General features: G+C 36.5%; 5 protein-coding genes across 7 annotated transcripts in view; 2 read left to right on the forward strand and 3 right to left on the reverse strand.

Annotated features, from left to right (window-relative positions):
• The window catches only part of LOC107729238 (ral GTPase-activating protein subunit alpha-1-like), a 68,763-nt gene extending 64,869 nt beyond the window's left edge, over positions 1–3,894 (forward strand). The window contains exon 39 of the mRNA XM_016539669.1: positions 3,655–3,894. Coding sequence (XP_016395155.1) covers positions 3,655–3,800 — 146 coding nt within the window. The 3' untranslated portion in view covers positions 3,801–3,894. The remainder of the gene's footprint in view (positions 1–3,654) is intronic.
• A 2,454-nt stretch (positions 3,895–6,348) lies between these two features.
• On the reverse strand, positions 6,349–7,889 carry LOC107729251 (insulinoma-associated protein 2-like). Its single transcript, XM_016539684.1, has one exon. The coding sequence runs from the start codon at positions 7,887–7,889 to the stop codon at positions 6,354–6,356; it is 1,536 nt and encodes a 511-aa protein (XP_016395170.1). The 3' UTR covers positions 6,349–6,353.
• A 6,686-nt stretch (positions 7,890–14,575) lies between these two features.
• On the forward strand, positions 14,576–16,936 carry LOC107729266 (NF-kappa-B inhibitor alpha-like). The gene is made up of 6 exons (XM_016539719.1): positions 14,576–14,858; positions 15,542–15,647; positions 15,745–15,952; positions 16,041–16,129; positions 16,259–16,528; positions 16,619–16,936. The coding sequence occupies exons 1-6, from the start codon at positions 14,638–14,640 to the stop codon at positions 16,652–16,654; spliced, it is 930 nt and encodes a 309-aa protein (XP_016395205.1). The 5' UTR covers positions 14,576–14,637; the 3' UTR covers positions 16,655–16,936.
• Positions 16,937–17,808: 872 nt separating this feature from the next.
• On the reverse strand, positions 17,809–22,296 carry LOC107729267 (proteasome subunit alpha type-6-like). The gene is made up of 7 exons (XM_016539720.1): positions 22,131–22,296; positions 21,386–21,480; positions 21,142–21,223; positions 20,856–21,011; positions 18,927–19,105; positions 18,739–18,833; positions 17,809–18,009 (listed from the first exon to the last, which is right to left on the reverse strand). Exons 1-7 carry the CDS (start codon positions 22,204–22,206, stop codon positions 17,952–17,954), a joined length of 741 nt encoding a protein of 246 aa, XP_016395206.1. The 5' UTR covers positions 22,207–22,296; the 3' UTR covers positions 17,809–17,951.
• A 1,220-nt stretch (positions 22,297–23,516) lies between these two features.
• Positions 23,517–26,031, reverse strand: part of LOC107729265 (mitochondrial ribonuclease P protein 3-like) — a 15,979-nt gene continuing 13,464 nt past the window's right edge. For all 3 annotated transcript variants that reach the window (XM_016539717.1, XM_016539716.1, XM_016539715.1), the window contains 3 exons: positions 25,320–25,468; positions 23,780–23,975; positions 23,517–23,703 (listed from right to left, as the gene is read on the reverse strand). In XM_016539717.1, the coding sequence (XP_016395203.1) occupies positions 23,572–23,703; positions 23,780–23,975; positions 25,320–25,468 (477 nt within the window). In that variant the 3' untranslated portion in view covers positions 23,517–23,571. The remainder of the gene's footprint in view (positions 23,704–23,779; positions 23,976–25,319; positions 25,469–26,031) is intronic.

Below are 26,031 nucleotides of genomic sequence, written 5' to 3' on the forward strand. Positions count from 1 at the left end.
CTAAATGAATCGATTCTTAATCATCTGTCATTTTACACCACTCACTGTTCACCTTCACTCACAATTTCATTCAGTTCCAGGCTTATAGAATCACATGCACACGTAATTTCTGTCCAGTCATTACATTTACATTTTCATGCATTTTGCAGATGCTTTTATCCGAAGCAACACTGCATTCGATATACAAAAACACTACCATTCAAAAGTTTGGTGTCATTAAGTTTTTTTGGTTTTTGAAAGAAGTCTGTTATGCTCACCAAGTCTGCATTTATTTGGTCAAAAATGCAGTAAAAAAAAAACTGTAAAATTGTGATATATTATTACATTTCAAACACCAACTGGAGTTATCACTGTTGATAACAGTCATGCTGCTTTACACACTCTAAAAAATGCTGGGTTGTTTCAACCCAACTTTGGGTCAAATATGGACTAACCCAACCGTTGGGTTAAATTTTTACATTAAATTTTTAACCCAAAAGTTGGGTTAGTCCATATTTGACCCAAAGTTGGGTTGAAACAACCCAGCATTTTATGAGTGTATTGTTGCAGAAACCGTGATGCATAGAAAGTGAAAAAACAGCATTTATTTGATTCGATAAATGTCTTTACAGTTACTTTTGACCAATTTAATGCATCCTTGCTGAATACAATTTCTTACAAAACAAAATCTTACTGACCTCAAATATTTTAACATGAAGTACCGTTTTCTGCGAATCAAAGCTATGGCCTTGGCATTGCTAGTGTCATGCTCTACTATTTGAGCTACAGGAATGCTAACATTAAAATGAACATGGCAGCTGAACTTGAAGCAAAGGCAGTCCAGAAGTAGCCTTAAGCCCTTTTTTGTGGAAGAAATTTCTGAGAAAACAATTGCAAATGAAAATAATTTCAAGAGAATTCATTGATCATTTCCCCCAATCACTCACTGAGAATGTAATACACAAATAGAGTCGTTATTCAAGCCTTTCATTCACATGCATGACTATACACAAATTAATTTGTGTTTTAGTTCAGTCATTGCAACACAATTTGCTTTTGGGCTGGAAAACGATCTTTAGTTTTGTATTTTATGCAAATCGAGTTGTTTTTCAAACCCAACGCTTTTATTCTGGCTTTTGTGTTGGGCTCCTGGTACCTTCTAATCCCAAATGATCATTTTTCTTTTCTTTTTTTCATTCCCATTTAATTTTTGTTATTTGTTATTTTGTTTATTTTGTTTCCCCTTCAGATCATAATCTTTCACTTGTGTGTATCTAAAGGTAAGATTCCTAAAGATGCCATACACTGAGGCTGCCTGATTGTCTTTGCGTTTGTTTGGCTTGTAACGACGTTATGAGCTTCTTCTCTTTTCGCTTCATCTTGTTTGTTCGATTCCTTTCTAGACTGAAACGTGTTCCCTTCTTTTTCCATGTTTTCTGTGTTTTGTTCAATGGGAAGTCTGGAGCATTCATTGCATGGCATGTTCACACAAGATCCCTAATACTGACCAACATTTACACTCTTCTTCACCTCTCTCTAGGTTCCTAGCATTCATGTGTGTGTCCAGCATGATCTCACAGCTTCACTCACCTCATCTTCTATTCTTTATATCACACATATGTCTGTGTATCTGTGTAAATGTTGAATGGAGTCACCAGAATGGTACAGTATAACAGCTCTCATGTGGATAATAGAGCTCAGCAGTAACAGCTGCCAACTTTTTTAGCAGCCTTCGTTCCGGAAGTATTTTTCCTGTTCCGTAAGCGTTTTTGAAGATTCCTTATAAAGAGTTCTTCAACCAACTCTTGATTGAATCACAACATATCAAAGAAAAAGGTGCAAAGTCTCTTAGGAGTGGAATTAACTATATGTCACATAAATCACTGCAGATCATAATTTAATCTGAGATTTTTCTGCCTGACTATTTTACCAATACATTCTTTTCAGTAAACACTACTACCACTGTGCTGTAATGCGAACATCCAGTTTAAATGATTGCCTTTACAACATGTCTGTATAATTTTTTTATTTAATTTTATTCATAAAGGACACATTGTTTAAGTGCTAAAATTGATTAAATGTCACAGTTAAGGCATTTATAATATTACAAGAGTTTTCGGTTTCAAATAAATGCAGTTTTTTTTTTTGTTACTTTCTATTCAGCAAATAATACTGAAAAAATTATGTCATGGTTTCCATAAACGCCTTAAGCAGCACAACGGTTTTCAATAAATCATAAGAAATTTTCTTGACCTTGACGACTGGAGTAATGATGTTGAAAATCTTTGCATTACAGAATAAATGTAATTACTGCTAATTTTAAAATATATTCAAACAGAGAACAGTTATTTTAATTTTAGTAATATTTCACAATATTACTGTTTGATTGTATTTTTGATCAAAGCATTAAAAATGGTAGTGTACGTGATCTCTTTTTCAACAGAGCTCATGTGTAGGTCTTTTTTTAGATATTTCTATAAATAATGTTGCATTATGTGAGTGGCATTTTACTTCCGGAACCCTACTGCTGAGCATGATTGCTTTACAGAAGTCATTCAGGTACAACTTTTGCAGATGATTTCCTTGTATTATTCAAAACCACCGGAGAGTGTTACATGTGGTGCAGTATCGTTTCAGTGAGGTTGGTGTCACAGCATTCGTTTTTAGACTTTAGCTACTAGTGGGTGGTAATCCTGACATCTTTTTGCATTGTGTGTGTGTGTAAGTCGAGTGGATGAGCGAGTGTGTGTATGAATAATAAACCTTCATGAGCGTGTGGAGAGATCAGCTCTTGCATTTGTTGACTTGTATTTTATGTGCACCTGCTACTGTTTTCCCTCTCAGCCTGCTCACACCTTTATCTTGTATCTCTTCTTCTCTTTTTCTTCCTCCTGTCTGATTTGTATTCTTTCTCTACTTTCTCTTACATTCCACATCACTTTGCGTCTTTCCTGCCCCTCTCTCGTCGCCCTTTCTATCGGCCACTTCTGTCCATTCTCGCACCCCAAGAGAGAAATGCTGTGATTTTTCTGCTCCTTCCCAAACCTCAACTAGAAAACATTGGGCTCATCAAGGTAAAGGGAAAAGGCTTGAAACGGAAGGTCTTTCACGCTAGCTGTGAATGGTATGCTGGAACTGAAAACGGCAAAGTACCTTCTCTGTTTTTTTCCTCCCCATTCCTCTTTTACTATGTAGTTTGTGTTGCGATATTGTAACTGCACCCCTGTTGGTCTCATTGAGGGACGAGGTGTCAGAACTCAGCGTTGATTAATCCCAGCATCCCCTGTGATTCGCTCTGTGAACTTCACCCACAATACACTGGTGCATTAACCTCTCACTCCCCTCAGGAAGGAGTTTTCACACTTACTTTGCTCTCTATTGGTTACTTCTGGCCTTTATTTACCATTTGCCAAAATTAGTCTAACCGAGAGGTTTTTCCCGTTCCAATCTGAGTGAAATTCACAATGATCACAAAAAAGTCTTTAATACAGACATTTATTTCCCCCATTTCAACCCAAAATGTATTTTATATTCCAATTCACAAACCCAAGCTAAATGAGATGAGATGTCACATTCGAGATGTACAGTAGATGAATTTAGCGTGTGAACGATCTTGCGTCGTGACGTTCTGATCTCTGTCTTTTCTTCTTCCTCCACCCCATCCCTCCCCGACAGGCTCATGCCTCGAGAGTCAGCTGGCCGAAAGTCCAGCAATACAAGTAGACGGGAGCGACTTAGCCTCGCCAATGTCACCTCGTGCTAGCAAGAGCCGGATGTCCATGAAGCTTCGCCGTTCCTCGGGCTCCGCCAACAAGACTTGACCTGAGTGAGCAAAAACACACACTTCACTCCGGAACTCCGCCCACTGCACTGTCAGAGACCAACCACGCCCTCTTGCCTGCAGTAGCCACGCCCCCCTGTATGAACAGTATCTGATCTGTGTACATATTTAACAGTATTTAAATCAACCAAAAAAAAAAGTCAAAAGGCCACTTGGAACAAGTCAAAAAACAAGTCTTCAGCTTGAATGTCTGTCTGTATGGCTAGATTTTTGCTGGACTCTGTCCCGTCGTTTTGTTTCATTGCATAGCAGCCTTAGAGACGAGCCCATGCAGGTTTATCAGCATAAATCATTTGACTGCAACACTCTTTTTGATTCATCTCATTTTAGATGGGATTTTTAAGGAAAGTGTGAATGAGTTGCCACATTAACAGGGAGATGGCAACGTTGCCAAATTGAACCGAATTACCCGCTTGAGGACTTTTCGAGCTAGTTCTACAGTGGACGACGTGTTTTGAGACATTTGAACAGCCTTTTTTTCCTAAATGTGTAGATGTGGAAGTGTACAAAAAACATCACTGACACTAGCTTTGGTCTGCACTTTTCCGTTTAATTTTGAACGTTTAAGGGATATAAGGGTATCTGGCCCTGTAGACTACGGATGCAAGTTATAACTGTTGCCATGTTTAAGATAAAATCCAGTTTGTATATTTTCTTAAAAGCTATGTGAAACTTCACGAGGGTCAGATTTTATTATTTTTCTTTTTAATTTGAAATCATTTAGAAATTTATCAGAAAAAAAAAATATTTGTGGAGATGAAATCATTCAGCACACTTCTGGATTGAAATTATAACGTGTATATTAAAGGCCTGCACACAAGCAACTGAGACCTGTGCATAAATTCAAGAGGGGAAAAAAAACATCCTCATGGATAGATTTTGTGTATGTTACTACTGACCAAATGCTGCATGATTCCAGTACTAACTGCATGTGTTGATATAACAGCTGCACAACACACAAGCACACGCACAGATCCACAATATTGTCATATGCTAGTATCTCTATACATTTGTATCGGATGTCGAAGGAGAGTGGATGTGCAACTACACTTGAGAATAAAAGTATTCTTACAACATAGCAAATCCTGTGCAGTTACTGGGTGCATCAAATATTTTACCAGTTGTGATTTTTTTTTTTTTTTTTAAGTGTACTGATTTCTATTTTTCAGTTTTAAGCAGAAGCTCCAGGTGGATTTGTGCAAATAACACACATGCTACATTTAAAAGGATATTTGAAGACAGTTTGATTTATTGACCTCTTCATTTCCCCCGTAACAGCTGAAAATGACTACATATGAAAATATAAATATGACACTTGTGGTTTATTACATGTAGGCCTCTAATAGTCTTGATGTATGCTATGGCATTTCCTGGCAGTTATGATATAAATAAATTTTTTTGCAGCTATTGTTGTCAATTAAAGTATAATGAAATGCACAGTACCTTCATGACCTAGAAATCAAAGCACCTTCTAAGACGATTGAGACTACATAAGCTTTCCATGGGAGCTACTTTTACAATGAGACACAAAATATATTGATTCACTTTTCCCATATTATAAAGACATATTAATGAAAAACCTGCTGTGAGCCTTGAGTCTCAAGCCTGATAGATTTGGTGTTTTCCCGCTATAAACATGAATTAAATTAAACCTGCGTTTTATAGCGGGAAAACATTAAGTACCTTTAATGAGTAACAGTTTTTTTTCTTCAGTAATAATTTATATAGATGTGAAGCAAACCTGTGGTTATAATAATCAAATTTGAATGTATATGAGCAAAGTATTATAGACCGGGTTCTCATAGTCATGGAAATATCTGAAAATTTCAAAGAATTGAGATTTCCATGCCCAGAAAAGTTACAAACATTAAGAAATTATTAAAATTACTTTTAAAATGTAAAAAATCCATAGAATTTTTTAATATTTAACATCTATATTTCTTGGTTTTCTCAGTTCGGATACATTTAATTGACAAGAAAAAAAAACTTGATTTTTTTTTACAATTATTTTTAAAATGAAAAAGCCATAGAAATTTCAATATTTAACATCTAGATTTCTTGTTATTCTCAGTTCTGATACATTAACTTGAAAAAAATCCTTGATTTTTTTTTTGTAATTAATCTTTAAAATAATAAAAGCCACGAGAAATTTCTATAGTTAATGTGAACTATTTCTATAGTTAATATAGTTCTCATCTCTTGATTTAATTGAATATATATGTATTTTTGTATGTGTGTGTGTGTGTGTGTGTGTATACACATACATACATATATACATATATATAGAGAGAGTATCAACTGGGAAATTCATTCTCAAAAATGAAGGAACCCTGTATATAATGTCTGTTAATAACCTGCTGTACTAATGGAAGTTATAAAGTAATACCCATGATTATCAAAGGTAACATAAACTATTTCTGCTGTCGACAAAGAAAACCTGCAAGTTCGATATTCCCACATAAAGACACTGGACCTATTATTAGTGATAATATCAACAACAAGCCGTTAGACACAATCTGAAGTGTTTGTGAGATCAGCATCCCGGCCTGACGGCCATCTGTAAGAGCATCACCTGTCTGTTCTCTGTGGGATGAGTCTTGTTGATGTGTCTGGTCAAACCCGGAGAACTGAAGAACGTGGAGGGACAGTGTTTGCATGAGAATATCTGCTGTTCTCCAGGACTCAGATCAGGTCTGAGGAGTAAGTCATCTCTGACCGCGTGCCAGAGTCGGTGTTTGTCCCTGATCTCAGCGGAGGGGAAGTGCGCTCCGCACAGGTGACACGGGAAAGTGATCTGTCCGCTTTCAATGTGAGCGTATGAGGATGCTCTGATCGTCTCGTGCGCGGCCAGGTGTTTCCTCAGGTAGGCTTGCCTGCGGAACTTCTTGCTGCAGTAGTGGCACTCAAACACTTCTTCCGGAACAGACGAGGGCAGGTAGGGGGTGCTGGACCTGTCGGGCTCCTCGGGGCAGTGATCGAACAACCTCGAGCTGTCCGCGGAGCCGATACGCATCTCAAAGCATTTCTCCGAGGACGGGAACCTTTGGTCCAGAGGAGGGTCTTGGGATCCCCTGTCCGTCATGTTGCTGTCCGGTGCTGATCTGTGCTGTTGGGAGCTGTCCGGACTCAGCTGGTGCTGATTGTTCAGTCTCAGCTTGCTGGCGTTCTCCTTCCCCTCCACTGAGGTCTTCTCGTTGTCGCGCGCCTCCAGCGGAGACTTCTTCGCGTCTCCTGTGCTAAGGTTGCGAGGTTTGTGCCATCTGCGATGGGACGCGAGGTTGGCAGGACAGCTGAAAACTTTGTCGCACTCCGGACAGCGGTACTCAACCCGGACGATCCTGGAGCACTTGTGCTGGGCTAGAGAAAACGGATCAAGGTATTCTTCCTTACAAAGCTGGCAGATGAACTCACCGAGCGGTTTTTTTCTACCACTTTGCGGTGCTAGTTTTGATTCGGGGCATTCTTTTTTGATTTTAAGCCCGAGGACCGGTGAGGTGGTGACTTCGTCTTCAAAATTGAGCTTTCTGATGACTTTAGGCTTTTTGGGTGGTTTGCTTTTGCGCTCTGAGTCCATGAACGCGCGTTTTACGCACTGGTGAAAAGCAGGGTAGGTGGGCACCGATGAGGGCATCGGTGTGCCAAACTTCATGTCAGAGTGGTTCATTAGCAGACGCTCGATTGAAGACACCGGGGTGGCCAAGGGGAACGACTCGGCCATGGCTGGTGAGCTGAGACACCTGTCCAAAAGCTCCGTGCTGATGGGTTTGATCGGGCTGTAGGAGTCGGTGCTGTTGCGCGGAGATGACGCGCTCTGCTCCGGGTGGCTGAAGTAGCTCTGTGCGTAATCGACGCTCTCTCCAACAACCCCTCCAGAGTCCTCCAGAAGATGTTTAGAGCTTACATCACTTGTCCATGATTCTGTAATAGGTTCCAGCACATCCGGCACACTTGCATTTGGAGTTTGGAATGGCAGGTCCTCTTTGCTCGGCTCTTTTTCTTCTTGCGCTCGCACCTTGTAGGATGCAGATGAGGCACGTTTACTCCGTTTCACTAAAAATCCTCGTGGCATCTTCACCCAAAGTCCAGATGAAACTACTGAGGAGAAGATGCGGGCTGGATACTGTCGCCGTGATGCGCCCCGCGCGCGTTTTATCCTTTGGGTCGCCTTCAGGTTCTGTGTGAGGTCACTCTCAGTGCCGCAGTTGTGCCCAATCAGTGCTGACATTCACGAGGAGGGGGCGAGCATTAATGAGCTGTTCCAGTTACGGATTCATTTCTAATGGGCAGCAGATTGTTATCTCAAAGGTCTCAAGGGATCGATGGGCTCTTTAACCTTCCCATGTTTTACAGTTTACTGTTCAATAATGTGAGATCAGTCCACCGAACAATTTTAAATATGCTACCCTGTCCCAAGATAAAATAATATTTTCATTATCATAGTCATTTTTGTCCATTTTAAATAAAACGCTTAGAAATTATATTCATAATTTGTATTTATTTATTAGTACTTATTTGTAGATTTTTATGTAAAATAATTCATTATTTTGAACGTACAACGTTACTATCGCAGTGTTTTCTAAAACAACAGTACAGGCTGCAATACAAGAATAGATCATATTGTAATTGGTGGCCAAACAGTGAACGCTGGGAATACGCGCCGCTGGTTTTCTCATGTTGCGGGTGTTTGGGGTCAGTCAGGCTGCTGATAACCTGCAGAAGCTGCGGACGCTGATAACAGACGCAGCTCTTTATTCTGTGGAGCAGGGGGCGGATGGATGCTGAAGCCACAAACCTGTTACCATCCCATTATGCTGAGCTGGGATTCTCCTCCCAGGATACTCATCTGGACGGCAAACGAGCGCGAGAAAGCGCCGGTGGAGACGCCTGGCCGGTTTATTGAGGAGACGATCATTTACACAGTGGTTAAAGAGAGTTTACTGATTTAGAACATAGTAGCATAAAATTTCAGTCTGATAGATAGATAGATAGATAGATAGATGGATGGATGGATGGATGGACGGACGGACGGACAGATAGATAGGTGGACGGACGGACAGACAGACAGACAGACAGATATATAGATAGGTGGACGGACGGACGGACGGACGGACGGACGGACGGACGGACGGACGGACGGACGGACGGACGGACGGACGGACGGACGGACGGACGGACGGACGGACGGACGGACGGACGGACGGACGGACGGACGGACGGACGGACGGACGGACGGACGGACGGACGGACGGACGGACGGACGGACGGACGGACGGACGGACGGACGGACGGACGGACGGACGGACGGATAGATGGATAGATAGATGGAGCATGCCGGTTGGCTCTTGATTTCGCTCTGCAGGATATGATCTGCTCCAGCATCAGACTCTGGCAGCTTTATACAGACAGATTGTTGAATAATTAATGTTTAATCATCTTTAATGAGGGCTCGTGTTGTATTTATCACTAACACAGTTTTGGTCCATTAGCTTAAAATTATCACATGGACGTCACATCAATTAAACTGAAAAACTGAAACACCGGTGTAAACAAATAAATATATAGTTAGCAAAAAAAATATTTGTTAAAAAAAAAAAAGGAATTGAATGGTCCACTCCATTAACGCACAGTTAATTGTACAGACAGTACCAATCACTTTAACAAAAAAAAAACAGTTTACCAGTTTATTTAGTACAGGATGCGTGCTTTTTAAAAACATTTATATTAATAGGCTATTTAGATTCTTAAATGTTCAATTATTATTAATATATATATATATATATGCAAATGTATACATCTATATTATTCAAAGGAGATGACTTAATGGCTGCGTGTGATTTATGTGTGAACTAATCGCGCACACTGAATCTACTGTTTATTACAATCTGTCGCCATCTAGTGGAATATTCGAGCAACTGCTCTTTTAATGTTTTTTTTTATGGCAAGACCTTTCCTTCTTTTATTGATTCACTCTCTCCCTCCCTCTCCTTCATTCTTTTGCTCTCTCTTTCATTATACTATGTCTCTTTCTTTCTTTGCAATTTTTATATAAACAGCCATTTTAAACAATGTTTAACACACTGTGTAATAGAAGTATTTCATAGATAGATAGATAGATAGATAGATTATTTAAAATAAATAAATAAAACAAACAAACTGGACCTAAGCATTTAAAGAACGCGGAACATTCAATAAATAAAGTGTGTCTGCTGTCTAGGTTTGAAGACACTAAAAAAATGCGTGGTGTCTGTGTAAATGTATCGAAGGAACAGGTTTGTCCATTAGAGGGCGGTAGGGGAGCAGAGCAGAAACGTCTGCGCTAGCGTGTGGAAAATCCTTCACAGATTCCGTCTGGGACTGTTACATTGGCAGACGTGTGTGCCAGAAATACTTTGTTATGCTACTAAATATTTTCAGTGGATAGGCTACTTATTTTATTTTATTTTTGCGTCACTATTTTACAAATTCTATGAGATTGAGTTTTCACATTTCTGTTGCGTCTACAAGACATTGTGTTTGCATGGATAAAAGCATCTGCTAAATGAACAAATGTAATTTGCAAAAAAACGCTTGTCACTTTATTGTTTCTAGAACTGAATTGTCTCACTAGACAAAAAAAGTGGGAATAGGTACCTACACTACATGCATATGCTTTGTCTGGGCAACTTTTGCATGTGAGGGAGAGAGAAACCTGTAAGTGAAGTATGCAGGGAATGCACTGGCCCTTTAAAATCAATACAGTCTCCTGCATAAAGGTTACAAAACTACTCATAACCATTACATAACCTGTTGGACTGCTGCTCCCTTTCAGGTGAGATTGGTGTGGAATCACATTCCTTTCATACTGTTTAAGCAGTGTGATTCATGGACCCAGCTTCAGGATTCCCCCTGTGTAAAATGTCCTCCGCTTGAAACTGGGAAAACTGTGATGACTTGTTTAAAAGTCCTGTGCAGTGACACACACTGCAGAATTCCCATTCACACCTCTGGGACTTTAAACATCATGTCTGGTGATGGAAAGATGGGGGAAACCTGAAGGTAAAAGGTTAGTGATTTACCCTATTTTCATGCTTACAAAGTGTCATTTATGTCATATACTGTATATAAGAACATGTAAGTGACACTATAGAGGAGTCTGGAAGAAAATGGAAATTCCAGTGGTGTTTGGAAAGTGTGACCCCGTCCTTTGCTTCACAGCTAAACCTTCAGTGTCATTCAGTGTGAGTCAGCAGGTGGTGTGTCAGAACATGCCATTTCATGTCAGCAAGTTTCATATCAAATTACATTATGTTTACACATGAGTGAAAATGTAGTGTTTTTTTTAGCCTGACAAACTACTGGAAAAGTCACCATCATTATATCAAAGGACACCGGTGCCTTGTTTAATCAGGTTCAAGAAGTAGTATCTCAAATTATTTACAGGAATTGACATATATTACCATTCAAAAGTCTCTTATAGTCTCTTATAGTCACAATAGTCACAAAGGCTGCAGTATTATAGTGAAATACTATTATTAAAATAACTATTTGAATATATTGTAAAATGTAATTTATTCCTGTGATGCATAACTGGATTTCCAGCATCATTACTCCAGTCTTCAGTGTCACGTGATCCTTCAGAAATCATTTTAATATGCTGATTTGCTGTTTAAAAATAAATAAATAAATAAATGTTGAAAACAGCTGAGCTGCTTAAAATTTTTATGGAAACTGTGATACATAACGTTTTTTGATGAATAGGAAGTCCAAAAGAAGAGCATTATAATTAATATATATATATTATTTGTAACATTATAAATGTCTTTACTGTCACTTTTGATCAATTTAATGCATCCTTGCTGAATAAAAGCATTTATTTTTTCAAAAATAAATAAATAAATGTACTGACTCCAAACCTTTGTGTATGCAAAATATATACTAAAAATATATTAATATATAACATTTTAAAATATATTATATATTCATATATAAAAATGTTTGAATTGCACAAGAGGTTTGAATCTTGCATCTAGCCTATATTAAATATTGCAGCACTGCATAAAAACAAAAGTGCAACAATTAATGACAAATGCATATGCGTATGAAACTTATAGGAATAATTCATTCCTTCACCATCATCCTGTTCCAAGGATGGCTTCCATGGAAAAGACGATGTTAGATTCAACATAATGTTCACACAACTCTTTTCAACTGAATTTTGAGTGACGCCATCAAGCTCCAAAAATGATAACAAGCATCATAAATACACCATAAAATCAGAATATTTCAAGCTTTCTGAAGCCATGTGAATGCTATTATTATTAGGAAATTATTGAAATGTAAGTCACTCTTCATCCATAATCAAAGGATTATATTAAAATATGGTCACATGTTACACAAAACCCAATGATTCATCGTGGGTGAATTATTCCTTAAGCATCGCATGCAGATATGTTATTGTGTTATTTGGCATGGCAACAATGCTACATATTAAGTATATGAGACGATATGCTATATTTAAATGTGATGGATGGTCTTGTTCCTAATGTTTAGCTTGTGAGCTCAGAGGAAGTGTGTGTGTTTATGCTGGTGTCAGAACTGCCTCAGCAAAGAGTCTCCCACCAAACATTCCCGCTCTTAAACATGCTCTCTGTGTAAGAACCGAGAGCTGGACAGGACGTCCTATCCACACTGATCACATGATACCGGAAAGGAACATTTTCAAAGTTTCCAGTATTTGATCAGGCTAAATGAGTTGGGACTTCCTGATAGCACTGCAAAGCAATTGCATTGTTGTGATTTGTAGGCCACTTTCCTACATTTCCACTCATCATCATCTTATCTTACTTGAATTAATTAGATTGTATCAGAGACAAGTTACTGAACCTGTTTCTAGGTCACAGTGATACAAGTTTACAATAGTAAAAGCGTTCCCTCCTGGGAGTTCGCTTTCTGTTGTGCTTGTGCACAATGTGCATTGCAAATGTAGTTGCGTTTTAGTGGAACACCCTCTGCCCTCGGGGTTTACCGCACTTGGTTACTGTTACTATGGTAGTTTTGTTTGAGGACAGCTGTCTTGGATTGTACACATGCGTCTTGAGCAAAAACGACGCATTCTCTGCTTCCTTTGTGTAAATGCCTTTGTGGGCAAATGCTCACGGCAGAAATACACACAGAGTTTCCCAATCTTCACATTATGAGGAAGTACTACCATACAGTCTACTTCCTGGACTTTACCTTAATGTACATTAACTTAGCCTACTATATTAATTATAAAAAAACGAATGCTAGGAAATTCATTTTGATTTTTACATTTAATATTTCAAATTGTTAATAGGCTACAAAAAAAAACAAACAAAAAAAAATCAGTCCCACTTTGACTTCCTGGACTTTACATTAATGTACATTAACTTACTATATTAATAAAAAAAATAAAAAAAATAATGCTAGGATATTCATTTAGATTTTTACATTTAATATTTCAAATTGTTAATAGGCTACAAAAATAAAAAAATAAAAAAATCAGTCCCACTTCAACTTCCTGGACTTTACATTAACTTAATATATTAATTAAAAAAAAAAAACTAATGCTAGGAAATTCATTTTGATATTTACATTTAATATTTCAAATTGTTAATAATAATAATTAAAAAAACAATACAAAAAGTCAATCACACTTTTGGACCCATCTGTATATTGATATTTTACATGAAACATATTTTACATATTAAATTATTTTTATATTATAAATTATATGTACCACCATATTTTAGGAATTATTTACTTTTGTTTTGTTCACGTGTTGCACAAGTCAGAATTATAAACCATCTGAAATCTACGTATGAGTCAATATCTTTCATCAAACATTATTTAAAAGCTAAATAATTACAAAATTAGTAAAATTATAATTTTAGAATTGATAATAAGAATTATTACATAGTTTAATAATATAGTTTAGAATTATAAATTTAATTGATAAAATATGGAATTATAAATGTCATTTTAAATGTTACAAATCTAAAATTTTTTAAATATTTTTTAAAATTTATATTATACATTGCATCATATTTAATGCAATGCTTTATTTGGTTCAAATGTTGCAATGTCCGAATCATAGACACCATCTGAAATCTATATGCATGATTCGATATCTTTTAAAATAAAAAAATTGTTTTTTTTACCTTTATTCAAAAATGATAATTATAAAATGATTAAAATTACAATATAATTTATAAATTATATTAGTAATAATTACTATTATTAGATATTTTAATAATATCATTTTATAATTAGATTTTTAAATGGTTAAAAATATAATTACAAAATATTATAAATATAAATATTGTAGGATTTTTAATATTATACATTATATGCATCATATTTTATGCATCATTTTGTTCGAATTATGCAATATCAGAATTATGGAAACCATTTGAAATCTATATGCATGATTCAAAATCTTTCAGCAAAAATTCTGAGATGTTTGAACATGGGATTTTTTGCAAACCACTAAAGTAGGCTACTCTTTGTGATGCCGTGCGCTAAATATTTTCTTGTCTGACACACGATGTTTAGTTTTGTTTTTTTGTTTTTTTTTAGCCGGCCCCTGCTGGATTCTGGAATATTTTGCAACTGGAAAAGACGGGCTTTCAGTACTGATCTGATAGTGTGTTTAATGAAGCAGAGAAAATTTCCCCAAACTCTAGAGTAGAAACAATTCAGACGTCAATAACACTGGAAATCCCCCACCCTCAGTCAAGCCCCGCCTCTTTTCTCCGTCTCTTTTAGCGCTGCTCAAACTCTCACAGTCCACAACAGCTACGCAGACTTCCGACACAAACATGGAGCTTTACCGAGGCAGCAACACCAACCAAATGGATTATAATGAGGATGGCCGCGGTCCCAAATCTGGGAAAATGCTTGTGAGCAACGACGACCGTTTAGACAGCGGTTTGGATTCGCTTAAAGAGGACGAATGCACGGACGTGGAGTCTGCTTTCGAGCGGATGAAAGTGGCCGAGGACGAGCCCTGGAAGAAAGAGCTCACCGGAGACGGAGACACGTAAGTGCGCCGAGATTTCTAAAACAGTATTATGCAGCTCATGCAAAGCGTTTACGTGCATCTGATATTTTAAAGGGATACACATAATGTACAATGCATGAAAAAGAAACAACTTTTAGGTTGCGGAGAACTATTTATTTAGACCCCATTGTTGTTTTTAGCAAGTTATTAATGTAATGCAAAAAGCCCTTCGGCACAGTTATTTTAATCATAAAAAGACTAAAATAACAACTTTTAGTTTCGTAAAGAACTTTACTATAATTAATAATTGTATTTATTTATATATTCGTTTTTTAAAGTACTTATTGCACTGCAAAAAAAAAAAAAAACTTCAAAGATTATGATTGTACTTGAGCACATTTAAAGCCCTGCTCATTCCATTCACAAACCGCCCTACAGTCATAATGGGCTTTCTGTAAACAGAAACGCCGCATCAGTACGGACTGTTCTCTGGCGCCGGGTCAATGTGGGCGGGGCTTCTGCAGGTCTCTGGCCTGGCGTCAATGTGGGCGGGGCCTCGCGAGCTCGGAAAGTCCCGGGCTGAGCGCCAGACAGTCAGACGCGCGAGAGCTGCGCATGTCCGTACTAGGAAAAATACAGTTCTCTGCACACCAAAAAAGTTGTTTTATAAATAATTATGTTTTACAGTTGCATAACAATGTTGTTCCTTTTTTTTTTTAAAGGTATCTACATCTTGCCGTTATTCATGAGGCCACAGAGGCTGCAATAAAAATGATTAATTTGTCCTATGGTGACCCCTTCCTCAACATACAAAACAACCAGAGACAGGTACATCAAGAATAGTTTTACAAACGTGCATATAATAATAATATTACCTCTATATTACTTCTATACTCATACTAAACCACTCCACCTCTCATTTCAGACTGCATTGCATTTGGCCGTGGTCACAGGGCAGCCTCTTCTAGTGGAGCAGTTACTGAAAGCCGGCTGTGATGCATCTCTGGTGGATGACCATGGAAATACGGCCCTCCATATCACCTGCAGGAAAGGTTCTCTGGCCTGCTTCAGCCTCCTAACGCAGGGCTGTCCACAGCAACTTCCAGCCATCCTCCAGACACCAAACTATAACGGTAAGATGGTGTTTTCCATGTGCGTTTGCTTGCGATGATCTTCATTTGGACATTTTTGATCTGATTTGAATTTCATTTTACTCTCCAGGTCAGAAATGCATACACGTGGTCGCCATCCAAGGCTACCTGTCGCTGTTAGAAAGCCTCATCCAGCTTGGTGCAGACATTAATGCACAGGTAAAAATGAGGGGGGTTTTTTCTCGAAAAAGAAATTAATTTTCTTTTTCTTTTTTTTTTAATGGATCTGTTTGTATCTTAGCTGCATTGTGAAACCAAATGGCTAAAAATACTTGTATTTGTCTTTAGGAGCAGTGTAATGGACGTACTGCTCTCCACTTAGCAGTCGACCTCCAGAACTTTGAGCTGGTTAAACTTCTAATCACCAAAGGCGCTGATGTTCACAGCTTCACGTACGGCGGTCACATGCCTTATCACCTGACCTATGGCCGGGCCAACACAGACATCCAAAAAGTCCTGTATGAACTCACGGCGCCACACCTAAGGGAACTTCCAGATAGTGAGTCAGAAGATAGCGACGAGGATTATGAAGACCAATGTATATCTGATGATGAAGATGTAAGCATTCCTTTTCTGGTGTTCATTTGATTCTTTTCAAATAATAAGCACGTTTATGTAGTCCTAATGTCTTGTTTTCTTGTTTCACAGATCTATGATGATATTAAAGTGATGGGGCAAGTGTAGAAGGACTTCTGGTGAATGGAGAAAGAGATTGATGTTCTCACTCATGGTGTCCAGCAACAAGTCCGCAGTGGAGCTCGCGGGGTCTCAGGTGGCTCACGGCTCATTGGCGGCACAAGTACAAGACAGATGTAAAAGGAGGCCCGGAAACGAAGGGTGTATTAGAGCAACACTGGAGAGAGGCCGACTAAAGCGCGCCATCGGCTTTCGATGATGGACTGTACTGTCAGCTGAAATTAACAGCTGTGTTTCTGTTGTACTGTGATGTAAAATATTGTTCATATAGACAGATTTATTTTTATATTAACATGTACATGTGTATATATAAGAGATTGAAACTTTTGTTTTGTTTTGTGGAAAGATGTAATGTTTTAAATTAAAACCTTCACCTTGACTTTGTGTCCTTCCTTGGAAATGCATGAGAACAGTTCTACAAGAGAAATGAGGAAGTTAAATATCCTTTTAAGATTGAAACTTTTGTTTTGTTTTGTGGAAAGATGTAATGTTTTAAATTAAAACCTTCAACTTGACTTTGTGTCCTTCCTTGGAAATGCATGAGAACAGTTCTACAAGAGAAATGAGGAAGTATGTCTGGAGGGAATTCTTAAGTGAGAGTTTAGGAAATGCTATTTACATCTTTAAGAGAGTGTGAGAAAAGCAGACAAACGCTTCCCATAAATGAAGGAGACTGTGAGACCCTTCCTGGTGATTGAAAAGATAAATTACTGATATTTTATTGGCGCCAAATGAAATGTATTGTAAAAAGCAGGAAACTGATTCAGGCAGCAACACATTACCTCACAGAAGTTGACAATCTGCAAAATAATATGGTGACTCGTAAGTTCAAGTTTAATTTAAATTTAACTTAAATGTTAAAATGTAATTTAAAAGTTTTTAAAGGGCTTTTAAAGATATATACACACACACACATACTGAAAAGTTAAGATATTGAAAAAAAATGAAAGACAGTTTGTTAATAAAGATGGTAATAGTGTCAAATTAAAAATAATTATTAAGAATAAACTAATATTGAAGATCCAACACTTTCTTATAATGCAATTTGTAAATGATAAAAAACAGTATTAAATGTACACAAAAATACCAGAGAGAAGCATTTTAAATCTAACTTGCTTAAAAAAAGAAAGAATTAAACACCGTTTTCCAAAACATTTTTTTTTATTGTACTGTTGCAAGAAAAAGCTACATAAACAGCAAAAAACATCAGTTGACCTGAATATTGATGACATGATTGTAATTCTCAGACTTTTTTTGCCACATGGTAAGACTCGTGCAGATCTTCTCAATCCCGTTCAGTAAGGGCCATGAGGTGGGTGTCAATCTCTGACTCTGACAAAATTCTGAAAAACAAGAGAAATATACATAAATGAACATCAGAAATGTACTCAATCATTTTACACAACAAATGACAAAAAGTTACATGACCTAGTGGTTTGGAACGCATAGACTACTGTTGAAAAGTTTGGGGTCGGTAAGATTTTTTAATGTTTTTGAGGGAAGTATCTTATGATTACCAAGGCTGCATTTTAAAATTGTATTTATTCCTGTGATGCAAAGCTGAATTTTCAGCATCATTACTCCAGTCTTCAGTGTCACACGATCCTTCAGAAATCATTTCAATATGCTGATTTGGTGCTTATAAAATATTTCTTATTATTATCAATGTTGAAAACATTTGTGCTGCTTAATATTTTTTCTGAAACCATTTTTTTTCCCAGGATTGATTCTTTGATGAATAAAAAGATTAAAAGAACAGCATTTATTTCAAATGCAAATCTTTTACAACATTATAAATACCTTTACTGTCACTTGTGATCAATTTAATTTGCCCTTGCTTATAAATTTCCAAATAACAAATTCTTACTGACGCCAAAAGTTTAACCTGTACTGCATGTAGATAGTATGAAAGTGCCAGCCTTAGTAGTACTAGTAACTGCGAGTGCCTAGTGGGGATTTTTCTCCGTTTATACAGAATGGTTTGGTGGTTGACATACAGCAGGACATATGCAAATGCTATGTAATGATATGTAAATATTACATCCTGTTCTATTTGAAATGTACAAACACACCTGAACTTGGGCTCCTCTGTGGTAATAACCCCGATCTCCAGCTCTGAAGGCTTGAAGTCGATGGCCAGAACGGTAGACAGGCAACTTATTGCAGTCTGTGTGGATGAAAAGTGCACAAAAGAACTCAATGTAGGAGGATACAACCACAACTAAGGGTATTAATTCCATTTGGGGGGAATGTATCATACCTCTACTGTTTGGTCAAAGGTCCAATCCAACTTCTTCTTCACTTTTTTCTCCAGGAAGCTGGTGGCTTCTGTTTGTTTCACGCCTGCAGCAGTGGCCTTGAAGCCGCAGTAGTAACCTGCAGGATCGCATTTATAGACCTGCGGCCCCAGCTCCTCATCCACGCCAACAACAATCATACCTGACAGATTAGAACAATGCACAATATTGACAAGCATGCCTTTACATTGATACCACATACACATATAACAATAACTTTCCTTAATATGGAATTCTGATATGTACAGAATGATCTACTACTATGTCTTTTCTTATTAGTTATGCAGTATTACAATGTGTGCATAAGTTTTGCATGCCTAAAATACATGGATTTCATACTAAATGTCCCAAAATGTTACATATGCAACCGGAGAACACAATGTAATGTTTTAGACTTGATATTAGATATGAACTACTTCTAGCCTCTAGAAACACATCTTATTATCAATGCTGAAAACAGTTGTGCTGCCTTATATTTTTGTGGAAACCATGTTATCTTTTTTCTTTTTTTAGAATTCTTTGAAGAATAGAAAGATCAAAGAACATTTATTTGAAAGAAATCTTTTGTAATAGTCAATGTCTTTACTGTCACTTTTCATCAATTTAATGCATCCTTGCTAAATGAAATGACTAATTTCTTTTAAAAAAAATCTTACTGACCTCAAACATTTGAACGGTAGTGTATGTAGATAGTCTAAAAGTACTAGCCTAGTACTGCTAACTGGTGGTACCAAGTGGGATTTTTTACCGTTTACGGTGTATGGTTTGGTGGTTGACACACAGGACATATGTAAATAAATATATGTAAATGATATGTAATTATTTGCAAATGTTATATCACACAGTGCAATGCATTAGACTTAATATTAGATACTATCTATTTATAGGCTCATTATTTCATTGAGCTATTAAAAGTTTAGGTGTTTGGAAGATTAAAAATAGATTTCATTTTCTGCATAACATGTCTGATATAATTGAGACTGAACTACTGTCAATGTAGCTGGAACACAAAGGACTAACATGTTAAACTGTAATACCGTACTGTACTGTAATGTTGTGGATCAAAATAAAAATAAGTAAAAAAGTTTAGGTGTTTTACACACATATTGGATTAAACAGCAAAAATGTATATTTGAGATGATAACTGTGCATCTCTTGCTGTGAGGTCACATGATAACATTTTAACAATACTACACTTTAAATACTGTTGCATACTACAGATTGTTTCACAATCTACAGTATATACAGTACTGCATAATATGTAGTTGATGAATTGAATCAGCTGACTTGAGCTGAATATTGACATTTTATTTATGAATTTTTCAAACTTGACACTGTTATTGAACGAATCTGAATCAACATTGAACTAAATTGAGCTGAAAAATGATTGTCGTCTGAAGAGCTGAATCAAATTAATTCAACTTTGCAACATTAACATTTACTTAACTAAACTGAATTAACAGTGAACTAACTTCAAACTGAATATTAATACTACTTGTAGAACTGCTTATGAAATAAATTCAGTTCAGCTATAATTTATGAACTTTGCAACCTTGAAACTGCTAGTAAACTAAAATGAATCAACACTGAACTATACTGAGCTGAAAAAATTATATTGTCTTCTGTAGAGCTGGTTTTTAGCTGAATCAAATTCATTCATAATTGATTAACTCTGCCACCTTGACACTGTTATTTACCAAAACTGAGCTGAATTATTATCATTATCTTCTGTATAGCTGCTTTGAGCTGAAATTGAATTCATTCAATAATTGATGAATTTTGCAAGTTATTTTCCGGTTTATTTCTGTGTAGCTGTATAGTGCATACACCTCTATACAAATACATGTGACTTGATTCCATTCATACCGTCCTGAATCAGACCGTATACTTACAGCAGCCCAGTGGCCTCATCTCTGCGTTCTGAGTGTACACCTGTGAGATGTCTGCAATGCGCTTGCACAGCATGTCTACTGGGATCTCATAGCCATATTTATACTTCCAGTTAGCAGCTTCGTATCGCGCCCTCTGCACCTGCGACCTGCTGTCAGCTTCACAGAGAAACATAATACATCACATGTGGTGTAAAATAATACATAGTTTTACATTTCACCATACAAAAGAGCCGAAGGAGATATTCTAAAATTCACTTAAGCTGGACAATTGCTGAGATAAGTTTACCTGTCATGCCAGACATCACACAGCCAATGTTTTCTGTTATTCTGAATAAATGAGTGACAGTGGACTCATCGAGAAGCTTATCCTGCGTGATTAAAAGAGGAAAACTTAATAAGAGCATGCACAAATATTGCTCATACACCTGCCATCGAGTCACCGATTTTTTTTTTGCATAGTTAATATAGAACAGGTTGCAGGTAAATTGAAATCCAATTGAGTTTATATTAAACAGTAAAAACAAACTTACTGGAACTTTCTTTTGAGTAATAACAACCGCACAGTCTTTCCCTCGAACAGCTACTGATGTAAGACCTCCCTGATTAATGGCCTTGAATGCATATTCTGTGGAAAATAAAATGAACATGTTAACTATGATCATAAATTGTTCAAAAAATGCAAAAGTTGTAAGACACTCAATTTTAACAACCAAGTGTTTCATTATTTTATTATTGGTATTTTATTAATATACAAGAGAATATGTAACCATACATAAAATATTTTACAAATATGTTATTGTATTTTTTATTACTTTTTTAAAAAATATATAAATATACGTATATGTGCAATACAGACTATAAGGGTGAAAATAATTCATAAAATGTAGTGACTTGTAAAAGACAGAACCGATGAGCTGCTCAAGTGAAACGTGAAAGAATTGAATAAATCTCTGCATGCATAATATTCATAATTATAAACATGAAACCGAAAGTGCTTTTATCAATATTGTTATAAACAATGAATTCAGATGGATCTGTCATGTAACCTAAAACTGAAACATACATACGAGAATAAATGAATGTGTCAAAACGCTAATTAATTCTAGCAAAATATTCCGCTCATGCTTTTATGCATCTGTTTTAATCAAATTAATGTTTAATGCTGCCATAAACACATTAGTCTGAGCAAGAAAAAAGTGCAGAATGATCCTGGTGCAAAATGACTGGGCATTTATTCTTTCGATTTAATAAAGACACACTTTCATCGATACGCACCGACTTGATAGAGTCTCCCCTCAGGAGAAAAGATGGTGATATGTCGATCAAACCCCGCGCTCGAGCCTCGGGACATAATGCGAGAGATTTACTGTTTAATATTGAAGTTTGTAAACAGATCTATCCACACAGCTCTGCTGTGCACCGGAAATGATAACACCGGCTCCAGCATTCATATCCGAGTGAGATGGCATAACGAGTCGCCCTCAAATGGTTAAACGGGCCCGTGTGTGAGAAGCACGGTAAAAAGCACTTCTAGTTAACAAGAACAGTTTTATTTGGGATATAGTTAAAATATATAGTTTGTATAATACGAACCTTCTTGCAAAGAGTACACTATTTACAAAAAGCTGTTCATTACATTGTTTTAGTGTATAGTGTACTAATGTATTGTGTAATAGTATACTGTATAACACAATGCATATATTTCATTTGATAGGTAATGAATTCTTATTCTAATTATTCACATTGAGCATTAGTGTTAACTGAATTATTTGACGCATATGATTTTTATGGTAAGGTAAAAATGTCTAAACCCAAATGTTGCCCCTTAATGAAGTAGTTCATTTCTGTCATGAGTTTATATTCATAAGGGAGTGTAAACTTCTAAATGCAGAATTGGTTTAGTCAGTCTTTGAAATATTATGCAAAACAAGCATTTGTTGTATGACCTTTGGTCCAAGGAGATTTCCAAATTTGCGCTGCTTATTAACACTTAACATAATGGCAATGTCTTTTATGAGTGTTTTCAGGAGTGCTGATGTGGGCAAGGCAAACAGGTATTTCGGAATTCAAGTGCTGTACATATTTTGATGTTTCCACGACTAGAATAAGTAAAGAGCACCAAATACATGTTTTATTACTATTTATAATTTGCCACGACCTGACAGTTATGAAAAACACCTAAAAAAACCCCTGCAAATTGTCAGTTAAAATCTACCTTTATAATATAGCGGAACCTTTCCTTAATGTGTACCATTAACTAGAAACCTACTGTACATGGTTAACCTATGCTAGTGAAAAAAAGCATTTATGCAACTGGACTTTAGCCTTATAGTTAAAGATATAGCCCTTGTGACTTAAAAATATGGGCCTCTGATGATTTTTTTTTTACATGAAGTTATACAAGAAGCAGTCAACATTACATTATCTACAACTGTTCCTGTTATAAAATAATATAAAAGTAGATGTGCAATAAAATAAACAGAAATGGACAATTTATATAGCAGATTTTACAGAAGAAAAGTCTTATTAATATTAATATAATAAGAAATTAAATAAAAATTATATTCTATTATATATTGTGTCATAAGCCTTTATATATATATATATATATATATATATATATATATATGAGCGGTAGAGGAAACACAATTGGACATTTTGCAAAGCATTATTTATTTGATATTTCTCAGCAAGCACACTAGTAGTAACTCCAGCCTCAATGGTCTTGAGTGAGGCAGAGCCATTTCTGAGGAACTTCATATGTGGCTCTATCTCCTCTATTCTCATCATAAGGAATGTGCCAGGAGCTGCCAGACATCTGAGCGATGGTGTCATAAGCCGAGATCCTCTGAAAAACACAGAGCAAAACCAACAGTCATCCTAATAATCTTGATTATATAAGATCTCTCCATTCATAAACCTACCTGAAATCGAACTCTTTTTCCTGGGACGTAATGACTGATCACCAATTGATGGCCACGTTGCCACTTGAAGAAGAGGCGTCTGGTTGCACTGTCTGACAAACAGGCTTTGTGATCTCTCATCAGATCACGACTAAGAAAGTTACAGTGAAGGCCAGAGTGCAAAGCAGCATACAGCAGAAACGGGTCATCCTCAGATCTGTGGCAGCCATCCAAGAAAATCAGTGCACTTTATCAAAAATACCTTTCATACTTGGTGAATGAAATCATTATGGGTTTATATTGACTTGCGCAGAGAAGGGAAGGGATCGGTACATGCGTCACTAACACATTACAAATGTTACAAAACATAGTGAGGTCTTCTATGTACACACACACACACACACACACACACACAACTGCTCAAATGTTAGGAGTGTTTAATGTTTCTGAAATAAGTCTCTTATGCTCACCAAGATACAATAAAAAACAGTAATCAAAATACAGTAAAAGCATTAATGTGAAATATTACAATTTATAAGAATTGTTTTCGGTTTGAAGATATTTTAGTTGTAATTAATTTTATTTATTTTAATTTATTCCTTTCTCACATGATTCTTCAGAAACCATTATAATATGCTGAATTGGTGTTCAATTATTATAAATTATTATTTGTGCTCAATTATTAATGGTTCTTATTATCAATGTTGAAAACCTTTTGCTGCTTAATATTTTTGTGGAAACCTTATTTTTTCAGGATCCTCTGATGAATACAAAGTTCAAACGAACAGCATTTATTTCAAATAGAAATATTTTGTAGAAAGTATTTAATAAATATTTATTTATTAAATAAATAAATGTAAAGTATTTATTTATTTATTTTCTTTTAATTCTTACTTACTCCAAACATTTGATTGGTAGTATATCATGGTTTCCACAAAATATTAAGCAGCAAAACATTTTCAACATTGATAATACATGTGTCCTAAGCAGCAAATTTGAATGAATAGCACATTAGAATGATTTCTGAAGCATCATGTGACACTGAAGACTGGAGTAATGATGCTGAAAATTCAGCTTTATCATCACAGGAATAAATTATATTTTAAAATATATTAAAACAGAAAACAGTTCTTTTATTTTGTAATAATATGACTGTTTTTACTTTATTTTTGATAAAATAAAAGCAGCCTTGGTGACCCTAAGAGACTTCTTTTAAAAACATAAAAATCTTAATTATTCCAGACCTCTGTCCAGTAGCTAACAAATGCAAAATTGATAGAGTGGGATGTTAATGTGTCGCTAAACTTATATTATGATACTCGAATTAGCATAAAAGTAAGAAATATATTCCAGATTAAACTATTTTCATCAATACCAATCTTGCATGAATTGTTTCGGTGAACTGGCCGCAATGCATTATGGGATTGTTGTCTCCACAAAGCACCTAATTTGACCATAAAAGATCCCCGTGATCCCTTAAAATGCAGCCTACGTAGGCAGCTCACTAGGTTTTGGAACAGCGTGTGCGTTATGTGATTGAGGAAAGTGGGGTCATACTAACATGTTCTCGGTGAAGAAGCAGTGGGCTTTCTGCTTGATCTTGTTCATGTTTTGTCTGTCCCAGTTCCGGGAAGGTTGTAGCATGTGCTTCCTGCCAAGGACCAGGATGTTCAGACCCTGCTGTTCCAGCTCCGACACGACTGCCAGCAACTGCAGAGATAATTCACACTCTCAGTGACCTTTTACCATTTCTATTTAGATATTAGACATGAATGAGGTCATTCGTGATTTTGTTTAATGAATGAGAGACCTCAGTTCATTCAGATTGTTCTCAATGAAATGAGCTGCAACTCATGACTTTTTTGGAGGAATTTCCCTTGGCATTACAGATGAATTTGGGACCTTTAGCAGGTCAGCTTTAGGGAAATTATTCTTGCTCACATTGTTTTAACCTACTTCTGTACCACCCACTCACACACACACCAAGAGGGGGAGTTTCCTGATTACACAGGAAGTTGTTTTTCCAATACCCCCTATACAAAGTGCAGGCAGTAAAGGTTACAACTGCTTGCTAAAAATATCCAAGGGTCTTTGTATGTAGATGTTCAGATTTAACACCGTGTATTTGCATGAACTATTGATAAGACAGGCCTAATTATTTTTAATATAGTGTGTATGTATTTGTTTTTCTTACGCTTATTTCCAGCAGTTACAAAATTCTATTGTAACTAGCACCAGGAAGTTATGACTAATTAACATTTCATTTTTAGATG

Source organism: Sinocyclocheilus rhinocerous, unplaced genomic scaffold (assembly GCF_001515625.1).
Source record: "Sinocyclocheilus rhinocerous isolate Xijiao unplaced genomic scaffold, SAMN03320098_v1.1 scaffold1268, whole genome shotgun sequence".
Taxonomy (NCBI): Eukaryota; Metazoa; Chordata; class Actinopteri; order Cypriniformes; family Cyprinidae; genus Sinocyclocheilus; species Sinocyclocheilus rhinocerous.